This window comes from Raphanus sativus, chromosome 4 (assembly GCF_000801105.2).
Source record: "Raphanus sativus cultivar WK10039 chromosome 4, ASM80110v3, whole genome shotgun sequence".
Classification (NCBI taxonomy): Eukaryota; Viridiplantae; Streptophyta; class Magnoliopsida; order Brassicales; family Brassicaceae; genus Raphanus; species Raphanus sativus.
This window is the reverse complement of record NC_079514.1, coordinates 14792597-14803717: the sequence shown is the minus strand read 5'-3', so window position 1 is coordinate 14803717 and position 11121 is coordinate 14792597. Positions and strand designations below refer to the sequence as shown.

General features: G+C 37.7%; 2 protein-coding genes and 1 non-coding gene across 5 annotated transcripts in view; 2 read left to right on the top strand and 1 right to left on the bottom strand.

Annotated features, from left to right (window-relative positions):
* Positions 1-5792, top strand: part of LOC130510862 (uncharacterized) — a 10101-nt gene extending 4309 nt beyond the window's left edge. Inside the window, exons 2-3 of one of the 2 annotated variants that reach the window (XR_008944652.1) lie at positions 1619-1910; positions 5718-5792. Coding sequence is in view for 1 of the 2 variants with exons in the window: in XM_057007557.1 (XP_056863537.1) it covers positions 1619-1737 (119 nt within the window). In the remaining variant the exon portion in view is untranslated. Of the gene's footprint in view, positions 1-1618; positions 1914-5717 lie in introns of those variants that run through there. The other variant, XM_057007557.1, reaches the window with a different exon arrangement.
* A 1506-nt stretch (positions 5793-7298) lies between these two features.
* Positions 7299-7371, top strand: TRNAA-AGC (transfer RNA alanine (anticodon AGC)). The gene has a single exon. It is a non-coding gene; the product is annotated as a tRNA-Ala (tRNA).
* A 160-nt stretch (positions 7372-7531) lies between these two features.
* Positions 7532-9828, bottom strand: LOC108855717 (protein TWIN LOV 1). Of its 2 annotated transcripts, none has more exons than XM_018629598.2 (7): positions 8851-9828; positions 8536-8746; positions 8371-8435; positions 8219-8298; positions 8064-8119; positions 7897-7966; positions 7532-7805 (listed from the first exon to the last, which is right to left on the bottom strand). In XM_018629598.2, exons 1-7 carry the CDS (start codon positions 9428-9430, stop codon positions 7665-7667), a joined length of 1203 nt encoding a protein of 400 aa, XP_018485100.2. In that variant the 5' UTR covers positions 9431-9828; the 3' UTR covers positions 7532-7664. The 2 variants fall into 2 exon arrangements, with proteins under 2 accessions (XP_018485100.2, XP_018485101.2); XM_018629599.2 differs by having other exon boundaries at positions 7897-7960.
* Between the last annotated feature and the right edge of the window lie 1293 nt (positions 9829-11121).

Sequence of the window (11121 nt, the reverse complement as noted above, 5' to 3'; positions counted from 1 at the left end):
TAATTCGTTAGTGATATCTTGTGTTTTTAATAGATTTTATCATTCATTTATCATGCATTTTGATCATCTAGGATAGCATTTAGACTTGTTTAGTTTGCATTGCATTGCATTTGTTCTTATCAGGTGATGGAGATGCCAAATGGTGACTTTGGAGCAATTGGAGGTGGATTGGAGGCAAGATTGGTGTTTTTCGAGTTCATGGTGTGATGACCAAGTGTCCCAGCGGCTTCATGTGACAGGCAGCGGCATTTTGACCTTGCAGGAAGCCGATGCACATCACCCAGCGGCCTAGCGTCACCCAGCGGCCTGGCGTCCTGACGAGAAGCCGGTGCAGAAGTTCTGCTGAAAATTCTAAGTGTTGGAGCGGCTTTTGGTGCAGCGGCTTCACCAGACCGCTGGAGAAAATCGACCCTCCCTGCCCGACTTCGAGATGTTGCAGCGGCTTGGTGAACGTGACGAGAAGCCGGTGTGCATATCCCAGCGGGTTTCTGCACTCCTCAACGGCTTTTTGTCAGCGCCAAAAAGGCAGTTGCGACCATTTTCATAGTTAGCATTTGAGAGTTTATCAGACTTGTTTTTTACTCTTTTATCCTTATGTTTCTAGCTACTATAAATACTTTGTAGACCTAATCTTTGTAATCATCTCATTTTCTCTCTAGACTTTGCCTCATTTTGTAAAAGCTTGAATCTTTTATCAATCTAAGGAATTTTGGAATCTTCATCTTATATCTTGTTTCTCTTAATCATTAACATGATTAGCCTTGAATCTCATATGGATTTGAGGTTTATCATGGAGATTAGGGAGTAGACACATTTTGGATTCATGGGTTAGGGTGATTAAGGGTGATTAGTGAAGATCTAGGGTGTTTAGTGTTAGATCTATTTCTTTCTTTGCTTGTTGAGGGTTCTTAATGCTATTTTAGTCTTGATCATACTAAAATAGATCCTCTAGACATTTCCTGCCCGAAAGGTGTATGATGAAATGTCTGAACCAACTCTTCAATGCTTTTAGTCTACTTTGCCAAAGAGATTTGTTGTTAAAGAGGCTAAGATTGCTATTAGAGACTTGTTCCCATGTTTGCTTTAGTAATATTCAACCTAAGAGATTAGATGCTTGAGTTGCTTTAGCAAAAGAACATTCATCTAGAGATAGAGCTTGTTTAGTGTTGTGTCTAGGCATAAGGAAAGTGTTTGATTGATAGCTTGCCACTCTAGTTTGGATCTTAGTCACCCAAAGATCAAGTCCCTTTCCCATAGGTCCACCTTAGCATTTGATTGAGTTCTTGCATTTGTTTCTAGTTTGGATTTGAGATCACCTTGTTTATATTTCTAGGTTCTTAGTTGTTACCATCATCCATCTTCTCGTTTGCTTAGATTAAGAGAGTTTGTGTATTCTTGGTGCTATAGATCTCTAGTTCTCTGTGGTTCGACAATCTTTTATACTATCATTTGACTTGGGAGCCTTGAAAACTTCCAATATCAAATTGGCGCCGTTGCCGGGGAACTAGTAGATTTATCATTAGGATTTCAATCTTTCTTGAGACTAAGCTTTATTTTCTTGCTTTGTTTTGCTTTTGTACAGTTACTAACCTTTTCTTCTAGCTTTTGTTATTTGTAGAGATGGCTTCAAGTTACCATGGGGAGCCACAAGAAGAGGAAGACACATTTGAATATCACATTCAAGATGACTTTGATGCAAGTATACTCACACCAAGCACAACTTGTGATGTTATATGAGCTTCAGAAGGAGTACCCAGGTTCGGCAAAGACATCCCTAGCACGAAGGATCCGGTTGGAGCTTATTAAGGATCGAGCAGAGCTTGAAGGAAGGGAGGTTACAAAGTATGAGTTTAATGTTGCCTATGACCTTAAAGAGGTAATGGATTGGGCTCCACCACTCCAGCTGGAAGGTATAGAAATTTCCATTTTAGAACTTCAATTTGAGAAAATATGCTCGCCTTGTGGTGAAAACATTGCCCATGATCATGATTCTCTTGTGCTCATCAATGAATGTCTTGATCTGATATGTGAAACTAGGAAGCTAGATGAGTTGAGAATAGAAAAGCTTGCTAGAGATCATATTGAAGTTTGTTTTGACAAGAGCTATCTATGTGCTTCATTTGATCTCGAATCTGAGTTTTTGATTCTTAATGAACCTAGACCTCTTCTTTCTCTTGCTGATACAGGGGATGAGCTTGATGTGGATAAGCTCTTGCTTGAGATAGAAAACCCCCTTGTCAAAAATAATCATGAGAATGTGAACATTGTGTTTTATTCAGTTGATGGAGATAGAGTTGACTACTTTGTTAAAACCTCGTTTGAACCAGTAGTTGACTTTATCTTTCCACCAAATGCATTTGATTCTCATGCCTATTTAAACATCAAAGAGCATCTCATATTTCATGATTCATCTATAGTGAAGCTCTTTGATGAAAAATCTGTCTATTTTCTATGGACAGTAGTGTGCTCCTTTGCGCACTTGGTTTCTTGTTCTTGTAGGAGAAGGACCAAAGGTGCATTGGCTCAGCCTTTGATACCTATGATTAGCATGCACACAAAGTCAAGCTAGAGACTTAAAACAAGCTCACTTGGAGGAAGTCCCATGTTTATCCATTGTATATATTTTTTTTATCTTTCTTTCTTTTAAGTTGTTTAATAAGTATGGTTGAGATTTTCAGGTTGGGTGTATCTCTAGATAAGAGAAGTCTTCATTTCCACTTCAGCCTATGTTTACCGGTGCAACAAACAAGAGGCCAAGGGTCCTCTACCACCCAATTCAGACAATAAACTCCAAGTATGTGCCACTCTACCCTTGTAAATAATTAGTTATCATGTTTATTTCCTTCCCTTAGATCTCTTCTTTGAGCTTACTCTCACACAAGGGACTGTGTGAAGTAAGTTTGGGGGAGAGTCTACTATCTCACATTGTTTTTTGTTTTGTTTTCTTGTCATGAGTCTCATGCATTGCATTGCATACTTATTTGCATAAAAAAAAAAAATTCTAGAAGCATTTATATTGCATTCATGCATTGGGAGAAACCTTGTAAAGAGCACATGTCTAGAACTCAATTTGACACCTTAGTTAAACATATCAAATAGCTTGAGCATCTCTTAAAAGAGCTTGTAAGTTTCGAGCCTTGAACTCTCTCTTGAAACATGTTGCTTGCTTGATATTGGCATTGCTCTTGAAAGCCAACTCCAATTTGAACTTGAACTTAATGAACTTAATCTCTCTTGCATATGGGCACTTGCATACTTGATCATGGATCTCATACGCATTTGGGTTATCTTATTCCATTCATTATCCTTTGTTAACCCAAATGGAACTCTCCTACCCCTAAACCCTTAGCCATTCTTTGAGACCAACATTGATTTGCTTGAGTGAGGCCTTCTTTTTGATAGCTTGTCATGTGCAAAATCTTGAGAGTATTGGGAGCGACATAGATTTGTTCTCATCTCTTGCTAGCATAGGATCCTCATTTGAGTTAGCATCTAGGATGGTTAGTGGGTTTGTTTATTCTAAAGTTTGTTATCTTGGGTTTGGGAGAAAAGAAAGATGAGAAAGATGATCAAAAAGTTGAGAAAAGAAGCCACTAAGGATCAAAAATAAGAAATCTCTAGATTTAGTCTATTTGAACCTTCCCCAATATAAAAAAAAAAAAAAATACAAAATGATGAATCAATAAGATGGTGGGAAGGTAGATAGAGCTAAGAGTTGTGGAAAGTTAATAAAAGATCCTTAGATGGTTTGTTAAAGAGTTCATGAGGTGAGTGTGATAAAGTGGGTTACTTTGGGTATTGGGATGAATGTGAATAGGGGTGAAGCTTGTTATATCACTTAGGAAAGGGTAGAATGATGAGAATGGATCTATGTATGCATAAATTGCTCCTGGTCTTAGATAAATTTTGCATAATGATCAAGCTCCTTGTTCTTGAGTGATTGCCACTTTGAAATGATTTATTTGAGCCATTGTTTTCATTCACATTTGACCACTTTGTTCACCAAGCCAAATGATTAGGATCATGTGCCCATTTGCAAGTATTCACCTTATGTGTTTGTATAAATGAATGTGAGAGTTGGTCTAAAGAGCTTGTTGATGGATAAGCATTGCAACTTGTGTAGAAGTATAGGAGTATGGATAGGTCTTGAGAAGCTAGAGTGTAATAAAAATTCTTGCTCATGCTATTTGCTATATTTTCCTTAGGATGTCAAGTTGAAGGCTAGAAAGTGTTTCTTTTGGTTATAAGCTCTCATTTTCAAACCTCTTCTCCAAATAAGTTCTTGAAAGTTTACTTGTGGACAAGTAAAGGACAAGTTTGGGGGAGTTGATATCTTGTGTTTTTAATAGATTTTATCATTCATTTATCATGCATTTTGATCATCTAGGATAGCATTTAGACTTGTTTAGTTTGCATTGCATTGCATTTGTTCTTATCAGGTGATGGAGATGCCAAATGGTGACTTTGGAGCAATTGGAGGTGGATTGGAGGCAAGATTGGTGTTTTTCGAGTTCATGGTGTGATGACCAAGTGTCCCAGCGGCTTCATGTGACAGGCAGCGGCATTTTGACCTTGCAGGAAGCCGATGCACATCACCCAGCGGCCTAGCGTCACCCAGCGGCCTGGCGTCCTGACGAGAAGCCGGTGCAGAAGTTCTGCTGAAAATTCTAAGTGTTGGAGCGGCTTTTGGTGCAGCGGCTTCACCAGACCGCTGGAGAAAATCGACCCTCCCTGCCCGACTTCGAGATGTTGCAGCGGCTTGGTGAACGTGACGAGAAGCCGGTGTGCATATCCCAGCGGGTTTCTGCACTCCTCAACGGCTTTTGTCAGCGCCAAAAGGCAGTTGCGACCATTTTCATAGTTAGCATTTGAGAGTTTATCAGACTTGTTTTTACTCTTTTATCCTTATGTTTCTAGCTACTATAAATACTTTGTAGACCTAATCTTTGTAATCATCTCATTTTCTCTCTAGACTTTGCCTCATCTTGTAAAACTTGAATCTTTTATCAATCTAAGGATTTTTGGAATCTTCATCTTATATCTTGTTTCTCTTAATCATTAACATGATTAGCCTTGAATCTCATATGGATTTGAGGTTTATCATGGAGATTAGGGAGTAGACACATTTTGGATTCATGGGTTAGGGTGATTAAGGGTGATTAGTGAAGATCTAGGGTGTTTAGTGTTAGATCTATTTCTTTCTTTGCTTGTTGAGGGTTCTTAATGATATTTTAGTCTTGATCATACTAAAATAGATCTCTAGACATTTCCTGCCCGAAAGGTGTATGATGAAATGTCTGAACCAACTCTTCAATGCTTTTAGTCTACTTTGCCAAAGAGATTTGTTGTTAAAGAGGCTAAGATTGCTATTAGACTTGTTCTCCATGTTTGCTTTAGTAATATTCAACCTAAGAGATTAGATGCTTGAGTTGCTTTAGCAAAAGAACATTCATCTAGAGATAGAGTTTGTTTAGTGTTGTGTCTAGGCATAAGGAAAGTGTTTGATTGATAGCTTGCCACTCTAGTTTGGATCTTAGTCACCCAAGATCAAGTCTCTTTCCCATGGGTCCACCTTAGCATTTGATTGAGTTCTTGCATTTGTTTCTAGTTTGGATTTGAGATCACCTTATTTATATTTCTAGGACCTTAGTTTGTTACCATCATCCATCTTCTCGTTTGCTTAGATTAAGAGAGTTTGTGTATTCTTAGTGCTATAGATCTCTAGTTCTCTGTGGTTCGACAATCTTTTATACTATCATTTGACTTGGGAGCCTTGAAAACTTCCAATATCAGTTAGTAATAAATTGCAAGCTCGATTTGCCATAATTAAAAATCCATCACGTTTTTGGGATAAAGTCAAGATTGGGAAGATAATGAGAGCATGTATCATACTCCATAATATGATAGTAGAAGACGAACGAGATGAATCCACTACAAATTGGGAAGATAATGTGACCACGAATCAATTTGATGTTTCCAACAAGGAGAAGGCAACGGAAGTTCACATGTCAATCTCGGCTTTTCTCATATTGCCAACAGTATGAGTGTGGAAAATGACATTTGTAATAAAAAAGTGCATCAAAAACTGAAAGCTGATTTGGTTGAACTTCTATGGAATAAATTTGGTCGTGATGAAGACAACAACTGAGTTTCGATGCCTCTTTGAAATTATTATCGTTTATTTTTGTAATCTTTGTTTTTATGTTTTTATGGTAAAATCTATGTTTAAAATGTCATGTTTGACTCTGTTTTATTTAATAAATAAATTTAATATACTTAAAAAATATGTTTAAAAACAAATTTAATATTTTTTATTGTTAAGCAATTTAATTAAGCAACTACCATTGCACCATTATAATTAGGTGTTTCTTGACTAAATTGCTTATCTTAATTTTAATAGTTAAAAATTCATTAATGGCCTACTTAAGCAACACTTAAGGGTGTTAGCAATGCACATGCTCTTACATAATAACAAAACCTTTTTTTTTGACGAAAACATAATAACAAAACCTTGAAGAGAAAGTTTGGATACAGTTTGTCGTTATAGTTGATTTGTTATCAGACCAGAGTTTTTAAGTGTCAAGATTTGATGATTAGTTTTATCTGAAATGTTATGTTTGAGGATTACACATTTTCGTTGAATATATGAGATGATAAGTTTAGTCCATATTCATGTGATTTCATTTATATAAAGCAAACAAAAAAAGTGACACTGCTTTTGGGTTTTTGCAGCAATATGGTTCCGGTTCCATTTATCATACTGATATTTTACCTCAAAAAGTTCGCGTCTTTCTTCGCGGGGAAGAGCGCGCTAAAGAGAAAGCTGGACCTGTGGAAGAGTTTCAGTGGCTAGGACTAATGCTCTTCGTAGCTGTTCATTCCGTGGAACCGGTGCTTGGACAGGAGCTATATAACAGCGTCCATACTCGACATGCCGTTCTGGTCGGCTAACTTCTGTGGGGGTTGTGTTAGGGAACTTGCTGGTGAATCTTGGTCTGAAAGAAACTATTCTGGCTGGTACTGTTCTCTTCTTTGTTTCTACGTTTATGTGGAGTGTTAGGAAGTCTATAAAGACCGTCTTTGCCCTGAATTGGCTTTACATGTTGACGAAGAGTTCTTCTTCACGTATTGTTGTTCTTGCTTCTTTTAAACTGTTATGACGAATTGATAGAAATTTTGTTGGCCTTCTTTTCCTCAGTTATATCCATATTCTTTAAGAAGCCTTGTTGATATTCAAAAATCATGTCGGTTCAAGAAACATATAGTTATAATCTAATATATATGATTAAACAGCAAAAGGGGATGTAGCTCAGATGGTAGAGCGCTCGCTTAGCATGCGAGAGGTACGGGGATCGATACCCCGCATCTTCAATTTATTTTTAATTATTTTTCCTGTTAGTGTAAAGAGCACGTTATGCGAATGTAGAAAACGCACATTTACTTGGTGTAAATGCAAGCTTGGATTTGCACACAAAGTTCATTACGAACCCTCTTTCTCTAATACCACCTCTGTTTTGAAAATTTCTAGACATAAAAAAGGACCAAGTTTTAATTATCTCAATAAACACCTTATGTTCATGTACAATAATGATTTATAGAGATGCTACGTTGAATTCACTCCGTATACACTCTAAAATACATGTTCTTCGTGGCGTATGTAACTATCAACAAGTCACCATGAAAGAGCTCCTGACCGCAACTCTGACCGCACCAACCACACTCAGTTGCCTTGTCTCCGGCCTCAGATCTTTACTTTCAGTATCTCTGCAACTTGCTTCCATCTGAACCCCTACAAAATATGCTGTCTGAAACCAAAACATAAACAAGGAAAACAGAGCAAAATCAGAATCGTTGTTCTTATCTCCAAATCATAATCAATTCGAAAGCTGTTCTTACCTTGCCTGAAGCATTACGAACTGGCGATATATGAAGAAGATTCCAGAACGTGCTCTTATCTTTTCTGTTACTGATCAAAACCATAAAATGATCAGACGAAAAAAAACAAAACAAACAAGAACTCTCTCTCTCTCACAAAATGTTTTGAAGGAATACAAATCTTCAACCTGTAATTTAATATTTGCACTGTGCATGGTTTCCCCTTTAGAATGCATTCCTTCATCTAAACCAACCAAAAAAAAAAGAAAACATATAAAACTTCCAATCATATGAAAGTAGCAGCGCATTATTATTCAAAAATGAAAACAAATTCACTAACTACCTCGTAGAGTACCGAGGAGTCTGTATCAACCCCACTCAGAAATCTACAATTCTGTCCCAACACTTCATGTCTCTTGTAACCTACAAGACACTGAACTAAATAAGAAGAGTGCCAAGATCGGTGCTAATAAAAACCAAAAAAAGCGCACTCACCAGTCAATGTCAAAAAGGCATCACTAGCATAAACGATAGGCATGTCTGGTAAGCACGGATTGGTTCTACAAAAAGTTACCAAACTTTTTTTGTGTCAGGGGAGAAACTAAAATCAATAGTAACACAGACAGTAACTCCATAACAAAAAAAGAAGAAACAACTCACAATACGAAACTATGTTTGATTCTACCGAGTGATATAACTAACGAGGAGCTTAAGCAGTAATCTGATCCACGCAAACAGTTCCGCTTCCCACATACTAATCTGCCAGCAAACTCGCTGTACCGCGTCAGAGTAGCTAACACATTGCTAACTGCTTCAGCAGATTTAAGCTTCTCGGATTCACTAGCTTCACAATGTTCCCAGTTCTCTAACTCTGCATTGTAAACAATGATTTAGAACCAACCCTCTTAGCCAAGTTCTTAGCTGATTTAAAGCTCTCTGAGTAATTTCATCAAACAGGTTATAGGCATCATGTACCTTGTTCATCGCATTCCACTGGTAAAGCTCGTTCCTCCTGATGCACGTAACTACCCAAGCAAACCTCTCTCCGACAAGAACCCAACACCATTTCCGACAGACCCGACACATCCGACACCGACCCGTTTCTCAATTTCTGTCCCGAAATGGGGACCTGAACGGCGACGAAATGGATCACTCTCCCATCGTCACTCCCGAACACAGGGATCATATGGAACAGCATCCAAAACGGAGATCCGGATTTGCGGTAATTCAAGAGGCTCACCTGAACGGGCCTCTCCTCGCGAATCGCCTCGCGGATCTCCATGATCGATCTCCGGTTGGTCTTGGGACCCTGGAACGCCCTCCCGTTTCTCCCGATGACCTCTTCCCGAGAGTACCCGGTCATCTTGAGGAACCCGGGGCTGGCGAAAACGATCGGGTGGCCCGAGATGAACGGGTCGGTGATCGTGAAACTGTGCGGAAGCTCGTCTAACGCTTCTCTGATCCATAGCGAGTGACAACGAGCGTTGTTAAAGGTTCCTTCTTTCTCCTCGGTGGCGGCGGTGAAGAGCGATGCTGGAGATTGGGTTATGGACATAGTCGTAGCGAACTGGTATCACTGTTCTTCTTCTTCTTCTTCGTCTTCTACTATTCAGTGCCAATCCCATGTGGGTTCTAGAGCGAAAAGTTTAAACCTTTCTTCTTTGGGTTTGGTCGGAACACGAAAACCCCAGATTACAATTTCAATCGGGAGTCTAGAAAACCCATTGGAAAAGAAAAAAAAATTGAAGCTTTACACAATTTCGGATAAGAAGGAAGAGAAAGAGAAACACACAGCGATGATAGTGAAGTAAGAAGAAGAAGAAGAAGAGACAGACAGCGTCAATTGATGTAATCTTTGTAGGAAGAAATTTTCTTCTTTCTTCTTGCTTCTGATTCTCTCTCTGTCTCTCTGATATTTTATTTTGTTTCTGCGTTTCTGTGGCTATTGGAAGAGGGGACGGTTCTGTATTAAACATTTTTTTTTTAATTTTAGATATTTTTTAATACTATATGTGACAGCTTCCATTACCGATTAAGTAACACTGTAACAGCTAATACGAGTTAACTATAATTACATGTCATTATCAACAATTGTCCACAAGGATTTAGGATAACTACAAGGTGTTATTAGTGGGGTACGAGGGCTCAAGTAGGATAAGTGTAAAAAAAAAGTAATAGGATAAGTGTATTTGTTACTATTTCTGGTCCATCCATATTTTCAAAAAAAGAAGCAAGTTTTGCTATGTAAATTATTTAGAAAAGTATCTGTTAATAACAACATGAAAATGATGATTAGTTAGTTGAAAATATTAAAAATTTGATGGTGACCATCAGTTCACCATCAAAAAAATAATATATGTGTGATAAGAAAAATTTTGGTAATGAAATTAGGATCAATGCTGATATTACAACCGGATATTTTGGCTAATCTTTTTGTCGATATATAGTATTTCCCCCTGCTAATTTATTGACCTCTTATTTTAAGAGCGTGGGGTCCTATAAACCGAGATTCCACGTAAGCAAATGTAGGAAATGACAAAGAATCTGAGTGTCCATACTTATCCATTTAACGTGATTTGTGGCTTTCGTTTGAGTATCAAATCAAGGCAAACTCGCTTACGTGGCAAATAACACTGTATATCATTATCATCATGATAACACGTGTCACTCATCTTATATGGACTGGACCAGCAGATTAATTTCGGCCCAGTATTGCATGTCTCTTTATGCAACCAACCACTACCAAACATGCTTTACATGTTTTAGATGTTTATTTTCTTTAACTAATTCTTACATTAACTAAAATTTGACTGATCCTCAGTCCTAACGGAAGATTGTTTCAACACATGATTGAATATAATACACTTCAACAAGATAATCACCTGCTTCGTTACAACATCTTCCAAGTCCATCAATTGACCAAACGAATCTAATTATGCGTTGCAAAATTCATGTTTATCACATTCAGCTAGATTGAATACCGTTTTATTTTCACTTTCAAACTGTACATGTGAATTTTCTTTTACTTGAGACATGTTGCATATATTCGGTTTACAATGGAAGTGTACAAAATTTTCCTACAATATGTTATGTTTCGCGGTAGAAATCATATGAATATCTGATGATCCAAACAGAAATGCATACAGCTGACAAAAAAAACAGAAAGATGTACCATCTTGTTTAAATCCTTAGTCATAATTGCATCGCATATGCTCTTAAAGAATATATTATCCATTTCTACGCTTC